The sequence below is a fragment of the Mustela lutreola genome, chromosome 7 (assembly GCF_030435805.1).
Source record: "Mustela lutreola isolate mMusLut2 chromosome 7, mMusLut2.pri, whole genome shotgun sequence".
NCBI lineage: Eukaryota > Metazoa > Chordata > Mammalia > Carnivora > Mustelidae > Mustela > Mustela lutreola.
The window spans coordinates 33,045,853-33,073,205 of record NC_081296.1 but is presented as its reverse complement, the minus strand read 5'-3'; the positions used below and the strand labels follow the sequence as shown (position 1 = coordinate 33,073,205).

The 27,353-nt window shown below is 39.3% G+C and overlaps 1 protein-coding gene across 1 annotated transcript in view; it reads left to right on the top strand.

Moving 5' to 3' along the window:
* Nucleotides 1-25,385, top strand: part of OCA2 (OCA2 melanosomal transmembrane protein) — a 455,591-nt gene extending 430,206 nt beyond the window's left edge. Inside the window, exon 25 of the mRNA XM_059180248.1 lies at nucleotides 25,156-25,385. Within this exon, the coding sequence (XP_059036231.1) occupies nucleotides 25,156-25,159 (4 nt within the window). The 3' untranslated portion in view covers nucleotides 25,160-25,385. The remainder of the gene's footprint in view (nucleotides 1-25,155) is intronic.
* The last annotated feature ends 1,968 nt before the right edge of the window (nucleotides 25,386-27,353 follow it).

The window sequence follows — 27,353 nt, the reverse complement described above, 5'->3', positions numbered from 1 at the left end:
GATAATGCCAACTAGCAACAAGGCAGAGCTACCATTACACACTGACATTCAGCACATGTGCTGGGACAGCTGGATCCTCATTGAGAATTAAAAGAAAATCTGATACTTACATCACACCCAGACAAAAATTAACCTCACAAAGACCTAGTGGATACTACCAAAATGTTAACTTCAATAATCCTTTATAATGTGGTTTTTCATTAAATAGTAAAGGGTGTTTGCTTTTCCCGAATATTCATGTAAAACAACAACAACAACAGTGGGCTTCAAACAAAATCAAACTTGACCCTGTGTATTGTGAAGTTCTTTTACTTACTGGTTTCTACACTATAGATAGATTAAACTGGTTTAATCTGCTTATAACAAAGCCCCCAAATTAAACAAATTAGAATTTGGTTTACCTTTCATGTGACTGTAAACAACAAAGCCACCCTGGGCTTATGCAGTGGCCTGATCGAGGGCTGACTTAGGTCCATCCAGCTTCTCTCTATGTCATCCTTAAAGTGGTTTTCTACAATGCTTATATTCCAATCATCAGGGAGAGGGAAAGGGGCTAGTATGTGACCTAAGGATATGACTCTTACCTTTGCTGAGAATGGAGTCACATGGATAAACCCAGCAGAAGGAGTCTTTGTGATGAATGAATCCTATTGCTATGAATGAGAAAGGCAAGTGAGGCCAGCTCTGCAAATGAAATGCATAGTACTCACAGGTGTCAGTTTTTCTAGAGTCATCCTATGTTTAGTAATGAGAAAGCTGTCATCGGGGTGTGTCTACCAAGTTGACTTGGATATGTAAGTGCGCGGACTGTCTGGTTCAGTTGTATATGATTAGAACAATGGTTCTCTGAATGTGGTTCCCAGATTTTCAGCATTGGCAGCACCTAAAAATTGTTAGAAATACACATTTTTAGTCTCCTGCTCCAGACCTGCTGAATGAGAAACTGGGGAAGAAACCAGAGTTCTCCAAGCCCTCAGATGATTCTAATGCATGCTAAAATTTGAGATCTTCTAAAATCACAATGGAATCATGAAGGAAATTATTAGGCAAATGCAGATTCAGCCATATAAGGATTATGCATTATTAGGCAAATGCAGATTCAGGCATATAAGGATTATGTAGAAATTCACAAATGATTCTGAAGGTAATAAAATCAAGATATTCTGAAGAGAGTGGATGTGAATGATTGCAAAAGTTTTCATTGTTTAATTGTGTTGTCTGTTCCCTCTCAAGTCTGACATCCAAAGGTGGCAAAACCACTCTCATATGGTTGATTGCAGTCTATGTAGCACTCAGCATACCACCTGGCCTACAGCAGACACCCAGTAATCTGTTAGATGAGTGAATGAAATATGAGAAGAGAAAAGGACATCTTGGGTCTCTAGCAGATAGGCAATAAGCCATGTATAACAATGAATTGTAAGCAATTGTAGTATAAGAAAGGAAAATATTATGCTTAATAAGCTTTCATTTTATTGGGTGGGGCCAACTTTTATGTGCACACACAGTACAAGTAATCACCAAGCTGTTTGCTTGTGATGCTGCAAATGTATACGTTAATTTTCTATTGCTTGCCCTAACAATTACCATAAACACAATGGGTTTAAGCAACACAGATGCATTGTCTTTCACTTCTGTACGTCAAAAGTCCAACATCAATTTTACCAGGTTAAAATCAAGATGTTGGCAAGGTCACATTCCTTTCTGGAGGCTCCAAGGGAAGCTGTGTACCCTTGCTTATTTAGTTTTTTGGCAAAATTCATTTACCTGCAGTTATAGGACTGAGATATCTATTTCTTGCTGGCTGTGAGCTGAAAGCCATTCTCATGTGGAATGATTGCGTCCAACAAGAGAATCCATAAAAATCTTCCATATCACAATTTGTAATCATAATCAGATTTTCAAATTCCTTTTGCTATGTAAGGTTACATATTCCTAGGTTCTTGGTATCCAGATATCTTTATAGGGTCATTATTCTGCTTACCACAGTATACTGAGGAAGCAGTAGGCATTCACAACAAAATATAACAGCTGGGATGATGTCAGTGAAAATGACAGTGTAGGTAGCTGTAAGGGTTCAACCTTCCATAGAAACACGAAAATAATGAGAAAAAAGATTGGAATTAGTTTTGTTTGACCCCTAGAAAACAGCCACAGCTTTATCAGTCCAGTGAAGGCTGAATCAGGAAAGAAGCAGTGTAAATGCTATAGGAGAGTTTGGCTGAATTTCTGCTTTTCCTTGCCCTCCCTTCTCTCCCAGCTGGGATGCACTCTTGAAGATAGAACCCCACATTGCAATGGTGGACCCATGGTTGTTGGCTCTAAAGGGAGTAGAGAAGATCTATCTTTGGCCTGTCCAAGGGCTACCTGAAAGATTGGCACAAGGCAGCTGTCTTTGCTTTGTGTAATTCATAATTCTCCCAGGGTTGAAAAGTGCTATGCAAAGGGCGTCCCTCAAAAATACTGAAAGGCAAATGACCCTGTTGACTGGGGCAAAATATCACAGTGGAAGCAAGCAACAGATATATCCAAGTCTGTGAGAAAAAGAGATTCTTTGGTGAATTGGACTACTAGAAAGTGTGTGTACCAGGTAATCTAGAAAGTCACATACCTTCCCAAGGTAGGACACATCACAGAACAGACTTAAGAAGACCCTAAACTTACACTTCTGAGTTTTCAGCTCAGCCTGAGCAGATAGTGGGAAGGCTAATGCAGAGTTATAAAAGGCTAAGTGTTGGCATGTCTCAACACAGAGCCAATCCATAAAAACTAGAAGTGTTTTGTTGTTGTTTTTGTTTTGGGGCTCAGGCATTCAAGGAAATCTCTATCAAAACACCTGATGACCATGAATTAAAGGAAATGAGATGTCAGAGACCATGCATGACAAAAAATGTAGTTGTTACAGAAACAACTTAGGAAAGTCTATAAACAAATAAACAACTACAACTCAGAGTGAGCAATGAAAACAAGCATGACAGCATGCAGAGAAACTGGAAAGTATGACCTACCACAGAATTTAACAGAGAGCCCTCTGAGGAAGCACAGACATTGGATTTACTAGACAACACCTTTAAATTCACTATCTTAAATATGCTCAAAGACCTAAGGGAAACCCTAGACAAATAAATAAAGGAAAATGGAGCACAATGTCTCATCAAGTAGAGAATAAAGAGAGAAAGAGGGACAAGGGAACAAATCAGAAATTCTGGAGCTAAGGAATACAACTGCAAAAATGAAAGTTCCCTATATATACATAATAAGTCCCAGTAGAATGAGAGAGAAAGGAACAGAAATAATATTTGAAGAAGAAATAATGGCTCAAACCTTCCAAATTTGATAAAAGTCATGAGTTTGCATATCGTGGAAGCTCAGTCAACTTTTAAGAGTGATAAACATAAAGAGAACCATAATAGGACATATTGTAATCAAACAAGCCCAGGATAAAAGAGACTCTTGAAAGTGGCAGGAAAGAAGTGACTCATCACATACAAGGGATCTTCAATATGATTAAAAACTGATTTCATTGTAGAAAACATGGAAACCAGAAGACAGAGGAATGATATATTTAATGCCTGAGAGAAGACAATTGTCACCTGAATACTATATTCAGCAAAAGTATACTTCCAAAATGAAGAAGAAATTAAGACATTTTCAGATAAAAGGAAGCTGAAGAAATTTGTCACTAGTAGGCCCATAAGAAAAGCTGAAAGGAGTCTGCCAGGCTGAAATGAAAGGCCAATAGGTAGTAACTCAAAGTCATAAGAACAAATTAAGAACTATTGTCAAAGTAACAATATAAGCAAATATAAAAGCCAATACTATTGTATTTCTGCTTTATAACTCCTATTTTGGTTTCCTCTGTGACTTAAAAGACAAATTCATGAAGTAATAATTATAAACCTGTTTTAATGGGCACACAATGTACAAAGGTATAATCTGTGACAGTGAAACATGAAGGGAGAGTTTGGGACAGAGAGTCTGCAGATGAGCAGGGGTTTTGTATGCTATTTAAGATAAGTTGGTGATAAATTCAATGTAGATTTTGATAAGTTTAAGGTATTTATCCTCATGGCAACTACTAGGAAAACAACTAAAAAGTATACAGAAAAGGAAATGAGGAAGGAATAAAAATATTGGACCAGAAAAATACCAATCAATTAAAAAGAATAGATTGAAGAATATTGAAGAAGTGAGGACAAAATAAGATAAGACAGAGTTTAATAAAAATAGAAGATGTTTTCCCTTATTAGTAATTACTTGCAATGCAAATGAAATAAACTCACGGGACATCTGGTGGTAAAGCCAGTTAGGCGTCTGACTCTTGGTTTCAGCTCAGATTGTGATCTCAGGGTGGTGAGATTGAGCCGCACGTCAGGATCCACACTCCATGCAGAGTCTGTTGGGACCTTCTCTCCCTCTCTCTCTGCCCCTCCCTTCTGTGTGTGTGCTCTCTCTCTGTCTCTCAAAATAAATAAACAAACAAGAAATAAACTCACCAATTAAAAGAAATAGAAAGAATGTAAAAGAAAACAACAACAACAACAAAACATGATCTGACGATATGCTGTCTATAAGTAATTCACTTTAGAGCCAAATACACAAATTAGGTCAAAAGTAGGATGCAAAAAGATATTCTATGCAAATAGTAACCAAATAACTGGTGAGGTAGTATAGTAATATCAGACAAAAAGAGTTTATGTCAAGATACTTTACAAGAGACAAAGAAGGTCATTATAAATTGACAAAAGAACCAATTCATAAAAAAAATATAACATGTCTAAATCAAAATTTGAACCAAATGGCAGAGACAAAATATATGAAAGATAGCACAGACAAACTGCAGGGAGAAATAGACAATTCCACAATAACAGTTGGGAGACTTCCCCAGTGTCAATAACATATAACATCTAAATCAATGACCAATAAGAAAAAGAGGACTTAAAGAGTGCTATCAACTAGCTATTCCTAGAAAACGTGTATAGAACACTCCACCCCATGACTTTAGAATATACATTCTCCTCCAACACACAGGGAACATTCTCCAGAATATGTTAAGCTGTGAAAGCCTTGATGAATCTAGAAGAAAAGTGTCATACAAAGCATCTTCTCAAAACACGATGGAATGCATTAGAAATCAATGACATCAGGAAAACAGGAAAATTCACAAGTATGTAGAAATTAAACAACAGACAACCAGCTGGTCAAAATAGAAATCATGGGGAAGTTAGAAAGTATTTTGAAATGAGTGAAGATTAAAACACAACACACCAATCTGTACCAGATGTACCAGAACAGAAATTTATAGCAGTAAATGTATGTATGCATGGAAAAAAAAAAAAAAAAGGTCTTAAATCAGTAACCCACCTTTGCCTCTCAAGGAAATAGAAAAGGAAAAGAAAACTAAACTCCAGGCTGGCCAAAGCAAGGTAATAATAAATATTAGTGGAGATAGACTAAATAGAAAATAGAATAGCCATACAGAGAATTAAAAAAAAATCAAAAGTTTGTTATTTAAAAAGATCAACAAATTGAGAATCTCTAGCTAGAGGGACAAAGAACAAGAGAGAAGATGTAAATAACTTACTGAAAATCCCAGGACAAGACCAGATGCCTTAACTTGTTAATTCTGCCAATTGCTTAAAGATGAATTAATACTGATCCTTCTCAAACTATCCTGAAAATTAGAAGAGGAGTGAGTATTTCCTAACTCCTTGTATGAGGCCAACATCATCCCAATACCAAAGCCAAAAAAGAACATCACGAGAAAAGAAACTGCAGACCAGTATCATTTATAAATATAGATGCAAAAATCCTTAACAAACTACTGGCAAACCAAATCTGGGGGCATATTAGAAAGATTATACACCTTGGCCAAGTGGGATTTATCCTAGGAATGTGAGGGCCACTTAATATATGAACATTAATGTCATAAATGACCTTAATATAAAGAAGGGAAACAATTATATGATTATCTCAATTAAGCAATGTGTTTGATAAAGTCAATACCTTTTTCATCATTAAAAATAAACTGAGGACAGAAGGGAGCCACCCCTATGTTTATTGCAACATTATTTATAATAGCCAACATGTGAAAACAGCTCAAGTGTCCATTTACAGATGCATGGATAGAGAAGATGTGATATATATACACAATTGGAACATTACTCAGTCATAAAAAAGATGAGATTTTACCATTTGTGACAACATGGAGGGAGCTAGAGAGTATTATCCTAACTGAAATAAGTCAGACAAAGACAAATACCATATGATTTCACTTACACACAGACTCCAAAAAACAAAACAAACAGAACAAACAAACAAAAAGAAGACACAGACTCAAATACAGAGAACAAACTTATGATTGCCAGAGGGGAGGAAAACAGGGGATGGGCAAAATGTGTGAAGGGGAATGGAAGGTACAGGCTTCCAGTTATGGAATGTATAAGTCACAGGGATGAAAGTTACAGCATAAGGAATATAGTTAGCAGTATAGTCAAAGGAATATAGAGTGGTGATAGCCACACCACTTGTGGTGAACATAGCATAATTTATTGACTTGTTGAATGTAGTATGTTATACACTTGAAACTAATGTAACATTGTGTGTCAACTATACTTCAAAAAAAAAAAAAAAAAGCATAAGAATGAGCTTCCTAGGGCGGCAGGAGTCAAGATGGTGGAGAAGTAGCAGGCTGAGACAACATCAGGTAGCAGGAGATCAGCTAAATAGCTTATCAAACCATTGCAAACACCAGGAGATTGAAGAGAAGAAGAGAAACAACAATTCTAGAAACAGAAAATCGACCACTTTCTGAAAGGTAGGACCAAGAGAGAAGTGAATCCAATGTGATGGGAAGATGCACTGCGGGGGGAGGGGCCAGCTCCCAGCAAGTGGTGGAACGATGGAGCGCAAAATCAGGACCTTTAAAAGTCTGCTCCACTGAGGGACATTGCTCCAGAAGCTCAACTGGGGTGAAGCCCACATGGGGTCAGAGTGGCCCCTGGTCCCGCGAGGTCACAGAAGGATCAGGGGTGTCTGAGTGTCACAGAGCTTGCAGGTATTAGAGCAGGGAAGCCACTAAAGAGACAGAGCCAAGGAGTGGGCTCTCAAAACTCAGGGTTACCTTGTACCTTAATTGTAAGCCACTGCTGTGAGTGAGGTCCCCACAAGATCCATGGAGACACACCCTGGGGGAGCTCAGGGATTTGCAGAGTTCAGAGACTCCAGGCGAAGTAATGTTCCAGAGACAGAGATGATTGGTCACAGGCTGGTTGAGCTGGGAGCTCAGCTGGAGGCCAGGGAGATGGGAGTGATTGAACATTTTTCTCTGAGGGCGCACTGAGAAGTGGGACCCCGAATTCTTGGCCCCTCTGGGCTGGAGATTGGGAGGCCACCATTTTTATTTCCTTCCTCTGGAACTCTATGGAAAGCGTTCAGGGAACAAAAGCTTCCAAAAGCGAACCCAAGCGGATTACTTAGCCTGAACCCTGGTAAGAGCGGTGCAATTCCGCTTTGGGCAAAGACACTTGAGAATCACAACAGGCCCCTCCCCTAGAAGATCAGCAAGAAATTCAACCAAGACCAAGGAGAACAGCAGAATTCTAGAGGAGGAGAAAGCAAAGCATGGAATTCGTGGCTTTCTCCCCAGGATGCTTTAGTCTTGCAGTTAATTAATTTTTTTTTCTTTTGCTAAACTTTTTAAAACTTTTACCCCTTCCTCTTTTAACATTTTTAAACTAGTTTATCTTAACAATACCTTTCATAAAAAAATATTTTTTGAACCTTCATTATTACAGCCATATTTTATCTTTCATTGTGTCTAACTTAACTTTTTGTATACACATAGGGTTTATTCTTCTAAAAAATTTGGGGTACAACTTCTTCTAATAGATCAAAATATACCCTAAATCTAGCTCTGGGCTTGTCCTAGTCTCCAGCCTGAGCAAATTCTCTCCACTTTATTTTTCGTTATTGTCCCAATCAACTTACTTTATCAACTCCTTTTTTAGAAATTAAAAAAAAAATTTTTTTCATCTTTATAGGCATATTCCATCACTTCATTGTGTTTACCTTTATATATGTTTTTCATTCATTAAAAGTTTGGGAGGTAATTTCTTCTAAAAAACCAAAATACTCCCCAAATTAAGTGGGTGACCTTATTCTAGTAACAAGTCAAATATATATGTATATATATATATTTTTTTCTTTTTTAATATTTTCTCTTTATTTGTTTTCTTTTCTTTTTAACATTTTTTTCCTGAACTTCTTTTTATCCCCTTTCTCCCTCCCACGATTTGGGAACTCTTCTGATTTGGTTAAAGCACATTTTCCTGGGGTCGTTGCCACCCCTTTAGTATTTTATTAGCTTCTTCATATATTCTTATCTGGACAAAATGACAAGGCAGAAAAACTCACCACAAAAAAAAGAACAAGAGGCAATACCGAAGGCCTGGGAACTAATCAATATGGACATTGGTAATGTGTCAGATCTAGAGTTCAGAATGACGATTCTCAAGGTTCTAGCTGGGCTTGAAAAAGGCATAGAAGATATTAGAGAAATCATCATCGTAGAGATAAAAGCCCTTTCTGGAGAAATTAAAGAACTAAAATCTTACCAAGTCGAAATTTAAAAAAAGCTAATAATGAGGTGCAATAAAAAATGGAGGATTTTACTGCTACGATAAATGAGGCAGAAGAAAGAATTAGTGATATAGAAGACCAAATGACAGAGAATAAAGAAGCTGAGCAAAAGAGAGACAAACAAATACTGGACCATGAGGGGAGAATTGAGAGATAAGTGACACCATAAGACAAAACAACATAAGAATAATTGGGATTCCAGAAGAAGAAGAAAGAGAAAGGGGAGCAGAAGATATATTGGAGAGAATTATTGTAGAGAATTTCCCTAACATGGCAAAGGGAACAGGCATCAATATCCAGGAGGTGCAGAGAACCCCCCTCAAAATCAATAAGAATAGATCCACACCCCATCACATAATAGTAAAATTTACAAGTCTTAGTGACAAAGAGAAAATCCTGAAAGCAGCCAGGGAAAAAAAGTCTGTAACATACAATGGTAAAAATATTAGATTGATAGAAGACTTATCCACAGAGACCTGGCAGGACAGAAAGAACTGGCATGATATATCCAGAGCACTAAATGAGGAAAAACATGCAGCCAAGAATACTATATCCAGCGAGGCTATAATTAAAAATAGAAGGAGAGAGCAATTGCTGGGTCATAGGGCAGTTCTATTTTCAACATTTTGAGGAACCTCCATGCTGTTTTCCAGAGTGGCTGCACCAGCTTGCATTCCCACCAACAGTGGAGGAGTGTTCCCCTTTCTCCGAATCCTCGCCAGCATCTGTCATTTCCTGACTTGTTGATTTTAGCCATTCTGACTGGTGTGAGGTGATATCTCATTGTGGTTTTGATTTGTATTTCCCTGATGCCGAGTGATATGGAGCACTTTTTCATGTGTCTGTTGGCCATCCGGATGTCTTCTTTGCAGAAATGTCTGGTCATGTCCTCTGACCATTTATTGATTGGATTATTTGTTCTTTGGGTGTTGAGTTTGCTAAGTTCTTTATAGAATTTGGACACTAGTCCTTTATCTGATATGTCGTTTGCACTATTGGGTATTTACCCTAAAGATACAAACGTAGTGATCCAAAGGGGCACGTGCACCCGAATGTTTATAGCAGCAATGTCCACAATAGCCAAACTATGGAAAGAACCTAGATGTCCATCAACAGATGAATGCATCAAGAAGATGTGGTATATATACACAATGGAATACTATGCAGCCATCAAAAGAAATCTTGCCATTTGCGACAACATGGATGGAACTAGAGCGTATCATGCTTAGCGAAATAAGTCAAGCAGAGAAAGACAACTATCATATGATCTCCCTGATATGAGGAAGTGGTGATGCAACATGGGAGCTTAAGTGGGTAGGAGAAGAATCAATGAAACAAGATGGGATTGGGAGGGAGACAAACCATAAGTGACTCTTAATCTCACAAAACAAACTGAGGGTTGCTGGGGGGAGGGGGCTTAGGAGAAGGGGGTGGAATTATGGACATTGGGGAGGGTATGTGCTTTGATGAGTGCTGTGAAGTGTGTAAACCTGGTGATTCACAGACCTGTACCCCTGGGGATAAAAATATATGTTTATAAAAAATAAAAAATTAAAAAAAAATAGAAGGAGAGATAAAAAGCTTCCAGCACAAACAAAAACTGAAAGAATTTGCCAAACACCAAAACAGCTCTACAGGACATATTGAAAGGGGTCCTCTGAGCAAAGAGAGACCCTAAACGTAGTAGATCAGAAAGGAACAGAGACAATATATAGTAATAGCCACCTTATAGGCAATACAATGGCACTAAATTCATATCTCTCAATAGTTACCCTGAATGTTAATGGACTAAATGCCCCAATCAAAAGTCACAGGGTACCATGATGGATAAAAAAACAAAACCCATCAATATGCTGCCTACAAGAAACCCATTGTAGACCCAAAGACACCTCCAGATTTAAAGTGAGGGGGTGGAAAAGAATTTACCATGCTAATGGACATCAGAAGAAAGCAGGAGTGGCAATCCTTATATCAGGTCAGTTAGATTTTAAGCCAAAGACGATAATAAGACATGAAGAAGGACACTATTTCAACTGAAAGGGTCTTTCCAAAAAGAATCTAACAATCTTAAATATCTATGCCCCTAACATGGGAGCAGCCAACTATATAAACCAATTAAAAAAAAAATCAAAGAAACACATCAACCATAATACCATAATAGTAGGGGACTTTAACACTCTCCTCACTGAAATGGACAGATCAAGCAAAAGATCAACAAGGATATAAAGGCCTTAAATGACACACTGGACCAGATGGACATCACAGATACATTCTGAACCTTCCACCCCAAAGCAACATAATACACATTTTTCTCTAGTGCACGTGGAACATTCTCCAGAATGGATCACATCATGGGTCATAAATCAGGTCTCAACTGTTATCAAAACATTGGGATCATTCCCTGCATATTTTCAGACCACAATGCTCTGAAGCTAGAACTCAATTACAAGAGGAAATTTGGAAAGAACCCAAATACATGGAGACTAACCCCATCCTTCTAAAAAATGAATGGGTCAACCAGGAAATTAAAGAAAATTGAAAAAATTCAGGGCAACAAATGATAATGAAGACACAACTGTTCAAAATCTGTGGGACATAGCAAAGGCAGTCCTGAGAGGAAAATACATAATGATACAAGCCTTTCTCAAGAAACAAGAAAGGTCTCAAATACACAATGTAACCATATGCCTAAAGTTGCTGGGGAAAGAACAGGAAAGAAAGCCTAAACCCAGCAGGAGAAGAGAAATCATAAAGATCAGAGCAGAAATAAATGAAATAGAAACTAAATAACATGGAGGACATGGGGAGTTAGAGAGGAGAAGGGAGTTGGGGGAAATTGGAAGGGGAGGTGAATCATGAGAGACTATGCACTCTGAAAAACAATCTGAGGGGTTTGAAGCGGGGGGTGGAAGGTTGTGGTACCAGGTGGTGGGTATTATAGAGGGCACAGATTGCATGGAGCACTGGGTGTGGTGCAAAAATAATGAATACTGTTATGCTGAAAATAAATTTAAAAAAATTTTTTTAAAAAGAAATAGAAACTAAAAAAACAATAGAACAGATCAATAAAACTAGGAGCTGGTTCTTTGAAAGAATTAATAAGATTGACAAACCCCTGGCCAGACTTATCAAAAAGAAAAGAGAAAGGACCCAAATAAATAAAATCATGAATGAAAGAGGAGAGATCACAACCAACACCAAAGAAATACAGACAATTATAAGAACATACTATGAGCAACTCTACGCTAACAAATTCGACAATCTGGAAGACATGGATACATTTCTAGAGACATATAAACTACCACAACTGAACCAGGAAGAAATAGAAAACCTGAACAGACCCATGACCAGTAAGGAGATTGAAACAGTCACCAAAAATCTCCAAAGAAACAAAAACCCAGGGCCAGACGGCTTCCCAGGGGAATTCTACCAAACATTTAAAGAAGAATTAATTCCTATTCTCGTTGAAACTGTTCCAAAAAATAGAAATGGAAGGAAAACTTCCAAACTCATTTTATGAGGCCAGCATCACCTTGATTCCAAAACCAGACAAGGATCCTATCAAAAAAGATAATTAGAGACCAATATCCTTGATGAACACAGATGCAAAAATTATCACCAGTAGGATCCAACAGTACATTAAAAGGATTATTCACCATGGCCAAGTGGGATTTATTCCAGCACTGCAAGTTTGGTTAAACATCCGCAAATCAATCAATGTGATACAATACATTAATAAAAGAAAGAACAAGAACCATATGATACTCTCAATAGATGTTGAAAAAGCATTTGACAAAGTACAGCATCCCTTCCTGATCAAAACTCTTCAGGGGGAGGAGTCAAGATGGCGGAGAAGTAGCAGGCTAAGACTACTTCAGCTAGCCGGAGATCAGCTAGATAGCTTATCTAAAGATTGCAAACACCTGCAAATCCATCAGCAGATCGAAGAGAAGAAGAACAGCAATTCTGGAAACAGAAAAACAATCACTATCTGAAAGGTAGGACCAGCGAAGTGAATCCAAAGCGACGGGAAGATAGATCCCCGGGGGAGGGGCAGGCTCCCGGCAAGCGGCGGAGCAACGGCGCACAAAATCAGGACTTTTAAAAGTTTGAAAATTGCCTGCTCGCTAAAATGTATTTGGTGCTCCCAAATTTTGCAGTCATGCACAGACAGAGCAGTGAAAACTGTGAATTACCCACATTCCCAACTGAGACTGAATGAGGTGACACTCTTCTTTGTGCTTTTATCCTGGTGGAGCTGAGCAGAGGATAGAGGAGAATAGGCAAGGAAAGTAGCGTGAGGAGCTTTGGCTCTGAGCCAGGCGAGTGGGGTTTGAATCTTGGTCCCGGTGCCTGTGGGTGGGGCAAGCCATTCATCCTATGAGCCCAGTGAACTACCAGGCAAGCCACTTAATATTAGGAACCCTCATTTTCTCATTTGTAATATAAAGAAAATAGAACATGACACGATAATTTTTTTTTTTTAGGATTTAAGATTATAATCTGTATGAGAAGGGTGTGTGTGTCTACACTTCCCCTTGGGACAGTGGTTCAGTATTCACTGATTTAGTATTCACCATCACATTGTAGAATTAACACAAATAAACAGAATGGACTGTGAAAAAAAAAAAAAAAGTCTGTTCCACTGAGGGACATCGCTCCAGAGGCTAAACCGGGGCAAAGCCCATGCGGGGTCAGCATGGCCTCAGGTCCCGCAGGGTCACAGAAGGATCGGGGGCATCTGAGTGTCGCAGAGCTTGCGCGTATTGGAACGGGAAAGCCGGCTGCAGAGACAAAGCCGACAGTAAGCTCGCAGCTCCGGGTGACCTTGAACCTGTCGCAGGCTCCATGAATCAGAGCGTGGCCGGAGGTCAGGCAGATGGGAGTTACTAGGCGCTGTTCTCTGAGGGCGCACTGAGGAGTGGGGCCCTGGGCTCTCGGCTCCTCCGGGCCGGAGACCAGGAGGCCGCCATTTGTATTCCCGTCCTCCGGAACTCTACGGAAAGCGCTTAGGCAACAAAAGCTCCTGAAAGCAAAGCCAAGCGGATTACTCAGCCCGGCCCCTGTAAGGGTGGTGCAATTCCGCCTGGGGCAAAATACTTGAGAATCACTATACCAGGCCCCTCCCCCAGAAGATCAACAAGAAATCCAGCCAAGACCAAGTTAACCTACCAAGGAGTGCGGTTTCAATACCAAGGAGAGCAGCAGAATTCCAGAGGAGGAGAAAGCAAAGTACGGAACTCATGGCTTTCTCCCTGTGATTTCTTTTCTTTTCTTTTCTTTTCATTTTTTTCCCCTGTGATTTTTTTAGTATTGCAGTTAATTTAATTTTTTTCTTTTTCATTTTTTTTCTCTTCTTCTGCTAATATTTTTTAAACTTTTACCCTTTTCTTTTTTAACGTTTTTTAACTAGTTTATCTAATATATATTTTTTCCTTTTTATATGTTTCTTTATTCGTTTTCCTTTTTTAAATTCTTTTCTTTTTCTTCTTTTTTTCTTTTTTTTTTCTTTCTTTTTGAACCTCTTTTTATCCCCTTTCTCACCCCTCATGATTTGGGATCTCTTCTAATTTGGTTAAAGCATATTTTCCTGGGGTTGTTCCCACACTTTTACTATTTTACTTGCTCTTTCATATACTCTTATCTGGACAAAATGACAAGGCGGAAAAATTCACCACAAAAAAAAGAACAAGAGGCAGTACCGAAGGCTAGGGACCTAATCAATACAGACATTGGTAATATGTCAGATCTAGAGTTCAGAATGACAATTCTCAAGGTTCTAGCCGGGCTCGAAAAAGGCATGGAAGATATTAGAGAAACCCTCTCAGGAGATATAAAAGGCCTTTCTGGAGAAATTAAAGAACTAAAATATAACCAAGTTGAAATCAGAAAAGCTATTAATGAGGTGCAAACAAAAATGGAGGCTCGCACTGCTAGGATAAATGAGGCAGAAGAAAGAATTAGTAATATAGAAGACCAAATGACAGAGAATAAAGAAGCTGAGCAAAAGAGGGACAAACAGCTACTGGACCACAAGGGGAGAATTTGAGAGATAAGTGACACCATAAGACGAAACAACATTAGAATAATTGGGATTCCAGAAGAAGAAGAAAGAGAGAGGGGAGCAGAAGGTATACTGGAGAGAATTATTGGGGAGAATTTCCCCAATATGGCAAAGGGAACGAGCATCAAAATTCAGGAGGTTCAGAGAATGCCCCTCAAAATCAATAAGAATAGGCCCACACCCCATCACCTTATAGTAAAATTTACAAGTCTTAGTGACAAAGAGAAAATCCTGAAAGCAGCCCGGAAAAAGAAGTCTGTAACATACAATGGTAAAAATATTAGATTGGCAGCTGACTTATCCACAGAGACCTGGCAGGCCAGAAAGAGCTGGCATGATATTTTCAGAGCACTAAACGAGAAAAACATGCAGCCAAGAATACTATATCCAGCTAGGCTCTCATTGAAAATAGAAGGAGAGATTAAAAGCTTCCAGGACAAACAAAAACTGAAAAGAATTTGCAAAACACCAAAACAGCTCTACAGGAAATATTGAAAGGGGTCCTCTAAACAAAGAGAGAGCCTACAAGTGGTAAATCAGTAAGGAACAGAGACCATATACAGTAACAGTCACCTTACAGGCAATACAATGGCACTAAATTCATATCTCTCAATAGTTACCCTGAATGTTAATGGGCTAAATGCCCCAATCAAAAGACACAGGGTATCAGAATGGATAAAAAAAAATACGCATCTATATGTTGCCTACAAGAAACTCATTTTAAGCCCGAAGACACCTCCTGATTTAAAGTGAGGGGGTAGAAAAGAATTTACCATGCTAATGGACATCAGAAGAAAGCAGGAATGGCAATCCTTATATCAGATCAATTAGATTTTAAGCCAAAGACTATAATAAGAGATGAGGAAGGACACTATATCATACTCAAAGGATCTGTCCAACAAGAAGATCTAACAATTTTAAATATCTATGCCCCCTACGTGGGAGCAGCCAACTATATAAACCAATTAATAAAAAATCAAAGAAACACATCAACAATAATACAATAATAGTAGGGGACTTTAACACTCCCCTCACTGAAATGGACAGATCATCCAAGCAAAAGATCAGCAAGGAAATAAAGGCCTTAAACGACACACTGGACCAGATGGACATCACAGATATATTCAGAACATTTCATCCCAAAGCAACAGAATACACATTATTCTCTAGTGCACATGGAACATTCTCCAGAATAGATCACATCCTCGGTCCTAAATCAGGACTCAACCAGTATCAAAAGAGTGGGATCATTCCCTGCATATTTTCAGACCACAATGCTCTGAAGCTAGAACTCAACCACAAGAGGAAGTTTGGAAAGAACACAAATACATGTAGAACTAAACAGCATCCTTCTAAAGAATGAATGGGTCAACCGGGAAATTAAAGAAGAATTGAAAAAAATCATGGAAACAAATGATAATGAAAATACAACAGTTCAAAATCTGTGGGACACAACAAAGGCAGTCCTGAGAGGAAAATATATAGAGATACAAGCCTTCCTCAAGAAACAAGAAAGGTCTCAGGTACACAACCTAACCCTACACCTAAAGGAGCTGGAGAAAGAACAAGAAAGAAACCCTAATCCCAGCAGGAGAAGAGAAATCATAAAAATCAGAGCAGAAATCAATGAAATAGAAACCAAAAAGACAATAGAGCAAATCAACGAAATTAGGAGCTGGTTCTTTGAAAGAATTAATAAAATTGATAAACCCTTGTGCAGACTTATCAAAAAGAAAAGAGAAAGGACCCAAATAAATAAAATCATGAATGAAAGAGGAGAGATCACAACCAACACCAAAGAAATATAAACTATTATAAGAACATACTATGAGCAACTCTACGCCAACAAATTTGACAATCTGGAAGAAATGGATGCATTCCTAGAAACATATAAACTACCACAAACTGAACCAGGAAGAAGTAGAAAGCCTGAACAGACCCATAACCAGTAAGGAGATTGAAACAGTCATTAAAAATCTCCAAACAAACAAAAGCCCAGGGCCAGACGGCTTCCCGGGGGAATTCTACCAAATATTTAAAGAATAACTAATTCCTATTCTCCTGAAACTGTTCCAAAAAATAGAAATGGAAGGAAAACTTCCAAACTCATTTTATAAGGCAAGCATCACCTTGATCCCAAAACCAGACAAGGATCCCATCAAAAAAGAGAGCTATAGACCAATATCCTTGATGAACACAGATGCGAAAATACTCAACAAAATACTAGCCAATAGGATTCAACAGTACATTAAAAGGATTATTCACCACGACCAAGTGGGATTTATTCCAGGGCTGCAAGGTTGGTACAATATCCCCAAATCAGTCAATGTGATATAACACATCAATAAAAGAAAGAACAAAAGCCATATGATACTCTCAATAGATGCTTCAAAAGCATTTGACAAAGTACAGCATCCCTTCCTGATCAAAACTCTTCAAAGTGCAGGGATAGAGGGCACATACCTCAATATCATCAAAGTCATCTATGAAAAACCCACCGCAAATATCATTCTCAATGGAGAAAAACTGAAAGCTTTTCCGCTAAGGTCTGGATCACGGCAGGGATGTCGATTATCACCACTGCTATTCAACATAGTACTAGAAGTCCTAGCCTCAGCAATCAGACAACAAAAGGAAATTAAAGGCATCTAATTCGGCAAAGAAGAAGTCAAATTATCACTCTTTGCAGATGATATGATACTATATGTGGAAAACCCAAAAGACTCCACTCTAAAACTGCTAGAACTTGTACAGGAATTCAGTAAAGTGTCAGGATATAAAATCAATGCACAGAAATCAGTTGCATTTCTCTACACCAACAACAAGACAGAAGAAAGAGAAATTAAGGAGTCCATCACATTTACAATTGCACCCAAAACCATAAGATACCTAGGATTACACCTAACCAAAGAGGCACAGAATCTATACTCAGAAAACTATAAAGTACTCATGAAAGAAATTGAGGAAGACACAAAGAAATGGAAAAATGTTCCATGCTCCTGGATTGGAAGAATAAATATTGTGAAAATGTCTATGCTACCTAAAGCAATCTACACATTTAATGCAATTCCTATCAAAGTACCATCCATCTTTTTCAAATAATTCTAAAATTTATATGGAACCAGAAAAGACCTCGAATAGCCAAAGGGATATTGAAAAAGAAAGCCAACATTGGTGGCATCACAATTCCGGACTTCAAGCTCTATTACAAAGCTGTCATCATCAAGACAGCATAGTACTGTCACAAAAACAGACACATAGATCAATGGAACAGAATAGAGAGCCCAGAAATAGACCCTCAACTCTACAGTCAACTAATCTTCGACAAAGCAGGAAAGAATGTCCAATGGAAAAAAGACAGCCTCTTCAATAAATGGTGCTGGGAAAATTGGACAGCCACATGCAGAAAAATGAAATTGGACCATTTCCTTACACCACACACAAAAATAGACTCAAAATGGATGAAGGACCTCAATGTGTGAAAGGAATCCATCAAAATCCTTGAGGAGAACACAGGCAGCAACCTCTTCGACCTCAGCCGCAGCAACATCTTCCTAGGAACAACGCCAAAGGCAAGGGAAGCTAGGGCAAAAATGAACTATTGGGATTTCATCAAGATCAAAAGCTTTTGCACAGCAAAGGAAACAGTTAACAAGATCAAAAGACAACTGACAGAATGGGAGAAGATATTTGCAAACGACATATCAGATAAAGGACTAGTGTCCAGAATCTATAAAGAACTTAGCAAACTCAACATGCAAAGAACAAATAATCCAATCAAGAAATGGGCAGAGGACATGAACAGACATTTCTGCAAAGAAGACATCCAGATGGCCAACAGATACATGAAAAAGTGCTCCGTATCACTCAGCATCAGGGAAATACAAATCAAAACCACAATGAGATATCACCTCACACCAGTCAGAATGGCTAAAATCAACAAGTCAGGAAATGACAGATGCTGGCGAGGATGCGGAGAAAGGGGAACACTCCTCCACTGTTGGTGGGAATGCACGCTGGTGCAGCCACTCTGGAAAACAGCATGGAGGTTCCTCAAAATGTTGAAAATAGAACTGCAATATGACCCAGCAATTGCACTACTGGGTATTTACCCTAAAGGTACAAACGTAGTGGTCCAAAGGGGCACGTGCACCCGAATGTTTATAGCAGCAATGTCCACAATAGCCAAACTATGGAAAGAACCTAGATGTCCATCAACAGATGAATGGATCAAGAAGATGTATATATACACAATGGAATACTATGCAGCCATCAAAAGAAATGAAATCTTGCCATATGCGACAACATGGATGGAACTAGAGCATATCATGCTTAGCGAAACAAGTCAAGTGGAGAAAGACAACTATCATATGATCTCCCTGATATGAGGAAGTGGTGATGCAACATGGGGGCTTAAGTGGGTAGGAGAAGAATCAAAGAAACAAGATGGGATTGGGAGGAAGACAAACCATAAGTGACTCTTAATCTTACAAAACAAACTGAGGGTTGCTGGGGGGAAGGGGGTTTGGGAGAAGGGGGTGGGATTATGGACATTGGGGAGTGTATGTGCTTTGGTGAGTGCTGTGAAGTGTGTAAACCTGGCGATTCACAGACCTGTACCCCTGGGGATAAAAATTCATGTTTTGTTTTTTTTTGTTTTGTTTTTGTTTTTTTTTTTAAATTTTTTATTTTTTATAAACATATATTTTTTATATACATATATTTTTATCCCCAGGTCTGTGAATCACCAGGTTTACACACTTCACAGCACTCACCAAATCACATACCCTCCCCAATGTCCATAATCCCACCCCCTTCTCCCCAACCCCCTCCCCCCGGCAACCCTCAGTTTGTTTTGTGAGATTAAAATTCATGTTTATAAAAAAAAATAAAAATGTAAATAAATATATAAATAAAAATAGCTACTCAATAAATACAATTTTGCTTTGAAAAAAAAAAAAACTCTTCAAAGTGTAGGGATAGAGGGCACATACCTCAATATTATCAGAGCCATCTATGAAAAACCCACCTCAAATATCATTCTCAATGGAGAAAAACTGAGAGCTTTTCTGCTAAGGTCAGGAACATGGCAGAGATGTCCATTATCACCACTGCTATTCAACATAGTACTAGAAGTACTAGCCTCAGCAATCAGACAACAAAAAGAAATAAAAGGCATCTGAATTGGCAAGGAATCAGTCAAACTCTCACTATTTGCAGATTATATGATATTTTATGTGGAAAACCGAAAAGACCACTCCAAAACTGCTAGAACTCAGACAGGAATTTAGTAAAGTGTCACGATATAAAATTAATGCACAGAAATCAGTAGCATTTCTATACAGCAACAGCAAGACAGAAGAAAGAGAAATTAAAGAGTTAATCCCATTTACAATTCCACCCAAACTATATGATACCTAGGAATAAACCTAATTAAAGAGGCAAAGAATTTATACTCAGAAAACTATAAAGTACTCATGAAAGGAATTGAGAAAGATACAAAGAAATGGAAAAATGTTCGATGCTCATGGTTTGGAAGAACAAATATTGTCAAAATGTCCTTGCTACCTAAAGCAATCTACACATTTAATGCAATCCCTTTCAAACTCCCATCCACTTTTGTTCAAAGAAATGGAATAAATAATCCTCAAATTTATATGGAACCAGAAAAGACCTCGAATAGCCAAAGGAATATTGAAAAAGAAAGCCAAAGTTGGTGGCATCACAATTCTGGACTTCAAGCTCTACTACAAAGCTGTCTTCATCAAGACACTATGGTACTGGCACAAAAACAGTGCCCTCTCGGTAGGGAGACAAACATAGATCAATGGAACAGAATAGAGAGTCCAGAAATTGGCCCTCAACTCTATGGTCAACTAATCTTCAACAAAGCAGGAAAGATGTCCAATGGAAAAAAGACAGACTTTTCAAAAAATGGTGTTGGGAAAATTGGACAGCCACATGCAGAAGAATGAAACTGGACCATTTCCTTACACCACACACAAAAATAGATCCAAAGTGGATGAAAGTCCTTAATGTGAGAAAGGAATCCATCAAAATCGTTGAGGAGAACATGGGCAGAAACCTCTTTGACCTCAGCCACAGAAATTTTTCCTAAGAACATCGCCAAAGGCAAGGGAAGCAAGGACAAAAATGAACTATTGGGACTTCATCAAGATCAAAAGCTTTTGCACAGCAAAGGAAACAGTTAACAAAACCAAAAGACGACTGACAGAATGGGAGAGCATATTTGCAAACGACATATCAGATAAAGGGCTAGTATCCAAAATCTATAAATAACTTATCAAACTCAACACCCAAAGAACCAGTAATCCAATCAAGAAATGAGCAAAGGACATGAACAGACATTTCTGCAAAGAAGACATTCAGATGGTCAACAGACACATGAAAAAGTGCTCCACATCCCTGGACATCAGGGAAATACAAATCAAAACCACAATGAGATACCACCTCACACCAGTCAGAATGGCTAAAATTAACACGTCAGGAAATGACAGATGCTGGTTAGGATGCAGAAAAAGAGGAACCCTCTCACACTCTTGGTGGGAGTGCAAACTGTGAAACCACTCTGGAAAACAGCATGGAGGTTCCTCAAAAGTTGAAAATAGAGCTACCCTATGACCCAGCAATTGCACTACTGGGCATTTACTCTAAAGACACGAATGTAGTGATCCAAAGGGGCTTGTGCACCTGACTGTTTATAACAGCAATGTCCACAATAGCCAAACTATGGAAAGAACCTAGATGTCCATCAACAGATGAATGGATAAAGAAGAAGTGGTATATATATACAATGGAATACTATGCAGCCATCAAAAGAAATGAAATCTTGCCATTTGCAATGACGTGGATGGAACTAGAGGGTATTATGCTTAGCGAAATAAGTCAATCAGAGAAAGACATCTATCATATCATATCCCTGATATGAGGAAGTTGAAAGGTAACATAGGTTTGTGGGTAGGAAAAGAATAAATGAAACAAGATGGGATTGGGGTGGAGACAAACCATAAGAGACTCTTAATCTCACAGAATAAACTGAAGGTTGTTGGGGTCGGGGGTTCAGGAGAGTGTGGTGGGGTTATGGACATTGGGGTGTGTGTGTGCTGTGATGAGTGCTGTGAAGTTTGTAAACCTGGCAATTCACAGACCTGTACCCCTGGGGATAAAAGTACATTATATGTTTATAAAATAATAATAATAATAAACAAAGACAAACAAACAAAAAGAATGAGCTTCCTAATAAACCTGATAAAGACCTTCATGAAAATCTGCAGCTAACATCATGTTCAATGCTCAAAGACTGAAAGTTTTCCCACTAAAATCAGTAAGATGATAAGAAGGATGACTGCTTTTGTCACTTACATTCAACTTTGTGTTGAAAGTGATAGCCAGAATGTCCATAATGAAAAGGAAGAAGTAAAACTGTCTGTGCAGCTGAGGTGAATGTACATAAAGAACATACTAAGGAAGCCACAAAAAGCTGTTACCACTCATAAATAAATTTGGCAAAATTGCAGAATGCAAAAATCAATGCACAACAATCAGGTATATTTTTATACATTAGCAATGAACAATCTGAAAAAGAAATCAAGAAAACAATTTCATTTTCAATAGCATCCAAAAGAATAAAATAGCTAGGAATAAATTTAATCAGCATGATAAAAATGTTATACCTGAAAGTGATAAAACATTGCTGAAAGAAGGAAGCCTCAAATAAATGGAAAGATAATGTCTTCATACATCTGAAGACCTAATATATTTAAGATAGTGATCAAAATTTCAATAGACCTTTTTAAGAAATAGAAAATCTGATCCTGAAATTCATATGAAATTTCAAGAGGCCCAGAATAACTAACACAATCTTGAAAAAGAATAAAGTAGGAGGACTCAAATTTTCTGACTTCAGAATTTATTACAAACCTATCAAAAAAAAGAGTGTGTTAACTTGAATAGAATAGTTATATAAACCAAGGGGATAGATCTGAGAATTAGAAATAAACCCAGGGCGCCTGGGTGGCTCAGTGGGTTAAGCCGCTGCCTTCGGCTCAGGTCATGATCTCAGGGTCCTGGGATCGAGTCCCGCATCGGGCTCTCTGCTCGGCAGGGAGCCTGCTTCCCTCTCTCTCTCTCTCTCTCTCTCTGCCTACTTGTAATCTCTCTCTGTCAAATAAATAAAATCTTAAAAAAAAAAAAAAACAAAAGAAATAAACCCATATATCTATAATTATTGATTTTCAGCAAATATCAATACCATTAAAAATGGTGGTGTGTATTAAGGAGGGCATGTATTGCATGGAGCACTGGGTGTGGTGCATAAACAATGAATCTTGGAACACTGAAAAAATAAAATTAAATATTAAAAAAATGGTACTAGGACAACTGTATCCACACACCTCACCGTTACGTGCATGTGACTAGTAAAATCTATTGCTCTGGGGAACTCTCTCTTTTCCCTGCTTCCAAGGCATTCCCAAATGCAGTCACCCCTAACTAAATAGTGGTGATGCTGCCCACTGGTCTCCCCTTCTCCCCCTTTCCACACTTAAAATCCCATCTTACAGGCTGCCTTTTTAGCCCACCCAGCCCTTAGGCTCTGTTTGCCTCTTCATAATATCATTTTATGTTTCCTTTTTTGTTACCTTGTACTGGTACTGTGAGATTCATGAGGCCAGGAATAGTTTTTCTTATTCATTTTGGATCTGCAGGGTCGAGAAAATCTCTTGAGCCACAGAGGTACTTTTTAAGTCATTTTGAAGGAGTGAGTGGTGCTGCGGGATCCAAGGAAAGAAAAATCCCAGGCTGGGCTGATCTAGATTGGAGGTAAAGGAGCTTCTCAGAGCAGACTAGCTTTGTTTCTTTCCACCATGGGTTGGATATTAATATCTCCTTAAGTCTTTGTTTCCCGTAATAGAATGGATACCTGTTAAATCATTAAAAAAAAAAGTATTCAGAGCTTGCTCTATGCCAGGTATGATTCTAGATTCTGAGGTTTCTGTGAGGAGCAGGTAGTCAGTACTCCCGACCTCATGGAGCTTGGTGTCACTGGGAGGTGAAGAGGAAACAATGTGCACAGGTGCTGGGCATGTGCTGTCACCTGGACAGGTGTGCTGAGGAAAGCAGAGCATACAAGGGAAAGGAAGTGACAGTATATGGTTCAGCCCTGATGGTCTGAAACGATCCCAGAGATGTGATGGAAGAGGAGCCGCAAGAAGACCTGGGGCCAGCCGTCTGGCCTGGGGAAGTAGTACCCAGTGGCCAGTGGGTGAGAACCAAGTCCAGAGTGCCAGTTACAGAAGGCAAGCTGGCTTCGTAAATCAGAATGACATTGTGCCTGTTGTGGGCGGGAGTGGCATGGATTAAGAGGCTGTTGATGGAATCACACTGGATCAGAGCGGTGGTGATAGTGAGAAGGATGTTGGAACAGAGATATATTCTGAAACAGAAATGGCAAGAGTTTGGAAATGGGCTGAGAAGTGTTGAGGAGCACTGGGAGACTTGACCTTAGACTTTGAGGGGATGATAGTGCCATTCACCAAATCAGGGAACCATGGGATGCAGAGTGTGATGGGGTGTCTGTGAGTCCAATGGGGTATCAAGCTTTTTTGTCATGACATGGGAAGTATGCATGGTCACTGGGGCTCAGAGAAAGACAGGTGGATGGGGAGTCAAGATGCTCTCCAGATGTGAGGCATTCGGTTGTCCATCCCCAAAGAAAGGAAAGTATTGTTACGGCGTTCTTGTCTTGTGGAGTTGAAGAATGAATCTCACAGACACAGAGGGGTGAAATGATAGTTTATTAAGTGAAGGTGAGAACAGAAAGAAGAAAGCTCTTTAGAATGAGAGGGGTCCCGAATGGGATGCCACTGTGAGCTTTTATTGACTGTCTCTTATTGAGAACTAACTGGGAAGCTTGTGGTCTTGAGATTCTTATGCCATCTTGGTTTGAGAAGGACTATTGATAGCATCTTTAATAGCTTTCTTCTTCTTTGGGGTCTGGTCATTTTCTGCGGTTACAATGTAGCTGCCATAACAACAATAAAAACATCCCCTAACATCCAGGGTTATGTGGTCTGGTTTGTTCCCTTCTCTCTTGTTCTTCGGTTTCTCAGAGTCTCACCTGTCAAGAATAGTTCTGGAGCCTAATCAGGGCCCTCCTAATTCTCTGCCTATAACTTAACCCTTTCCCTATTCACTATCTTTCTTCCCTAATGCAATTGCCACGTATTTAAACAAAACTTCTTTACTCTGTGGATGACAATGGTCACTATTTCCTAAACATGCAAAACAGGCAACATGCAAAATGATTGAGAGCAGACGTGTGTGTATGTATATGTGTATGTGTGTGTATCTGAACAGATACAACTGTCTATGATTTCACAATTTACTGTTTTTTTCAGGAAATTTACATTAAGTCACTGTCTGATTTGCAGATAAAGTTATCAGAGCCCAGAGATGCTAATGACCTGCCCAGGAACATGGGATTCAGCAATGGGGTACTGCCTCTGATCTACATGCCTGAATGCACACAACATGTCTGGCTCACCACCAGGAGGTTATCCAGCAGCTTGGCTTATACTTCAAGGGACCTTCTTCCTGTCCTCCATGCCTGTCCTTTATCCAGCACCATTCCTAAATGTTTTGGTTTTATCTGATGTTAAAAATGGGTAGATTGATGCCAAAGGCCTATATTTAATAAAATGCAGTACAAAACTGTGAAGCTTCCAGACCAACAGGGGTGACATTTTGATGAAATGACAAGAGAGAGAGACATTTGGGGATTTCCTTTAAGACATACAGCTTATGAAACTGCCAATGCAAAATGCACCAGAGTTCAACTGTCTGAGAAGATTTTATTCCTGCTCTTACCTGTAAAGAGATACTGAACTCAAGTTGAATGAAACAAAAGGTGGGGGTTGGAGGGTGAGAGGTGGGGGTGGGGTTTGTAGTGATAAGGTGAGTGGAAAGTGCTGGAGGATGTTATGGGATGCAGGGCCAATGCAGTGTTGAGCATATTGAAGGCTGTCTTGGTCAGGTTGTACTACATCTTGTAACAAAGGTAGCAGTAGTGGAGGTCTAGTCAGCCCACTGGGTGAGGATGGCTGAGGTCGAGGAGGGTCTGTGAAGGACTGGGAGGAGAAGAGTGCATCTGAATTAGCTCACTGGGTTTGTGATCATGCTGAGGGGCCTGAGCTAACTAGGGCTTCTACCCTGGACAGGGCTCAGGCAGAAGGCAGCTTGTCACCCCTTTGCTTGTGCTGCCTCTCTGCCAATCCTAAGAATCTTAGAGCCCCCTACCCCAGGGCCTACCCAGAGCATCTCCCTGCACCCAGGGATAAGCTGGCATGGACTGTTCAAGCGGAGAATCAGACAAGAGGCAGCAGAAGGGGTTACTCTGCTCTTTAAAACCACAGGGAGAATGTCTGTGCCCTGCCAAGAAACATGAAAATCCCAGACACATAATCCTCCATTGCTGTGGAGGATAATAAGGCTCAAGGAAGAAGGCAAAACATTTCTCCTAGCTCTAAGCCTTCCTTCCTGGCAGCCAGCCAAGTGACTAGGTGAATTCCCATACCCATTTAGACAGATTCCCAGCAGTCCTTATCATTTCCATGGCCATCCACTGAAGCCAGCTAATCAGAGGTGGTCAGTGCGAAGCACAGAAAGACCACTGAAACTAATTCACTGCTTGGAGGACAACATCTCTGGGATGACCTCATCAAGTATTTGAGAAGAGGTTCACGATCAAGATGCTCTGGGGAAATGGTTTGTTAGGATTTGTTCAGATAGTACTTGATGTCCATGTTTCAAAAACTTATATTTTGATACAATATTGAACAGTTAGAAATATACTTTGTAAAAATTTTGCTTCAGTGCACATCATTACTTTTTAATAGGGCAGGAAAGCAAGAAAGATAAAATCAGATCACAGCTCTAAAGCAAAAGTAAATGGAGAATAATCCAAATAAAATCTATGCTGAGCTAGTTTAAACAACAGTAACAGCACACCACCACCACCACCACCACCACCAAGGGAGGTTTACCACTATTGCAAGTGGCACTGTGTATGGCAACGTGTATGTTCTCTAAGACGTGCCCCTGCTGGAAATTCCCCAAATGTCCATCAACAGTAGAATGGGTAAATATGTTGTGAAATAGTCATGAAATGAAATAGTACAGAGCCATGAGAATACGTGACTTCTAAAGATACTTGCCAAGTGGATAAATCCCTAGCACCTATTGCATGATTCTATTTATGTAAAGTGTAAAAGACAGAAAAAGTGTCTCAGGCCATTCAAGTCAGAAGAGTGACAGACAGTGCCCATCAGCCTGTGTGGATCTGTGTTGACCTTGCACTTTCTTTAAGTGTGTTCTGCTTAACAGGGAAGCTCTGTACAGCTGCCTGGCTCTGTAGCATGAGTGTCCCTGGATACCAGAAAGTAGAGGGGAGCAGAGTGTCTCCGAGAAACCAGGATGATAGTCCCTGTGGGTTGTGAGTTCCTGGCAGCATCAGTTGGCCACGCTGAAATATGGGTACTTAGATTTCACTGGCAAAAGCCAACATGATACAAGAAATGCCACACGGGGGCGACACTACAGGGTGGGAGTTTGGCTGGTCTTCCCAAGTTTA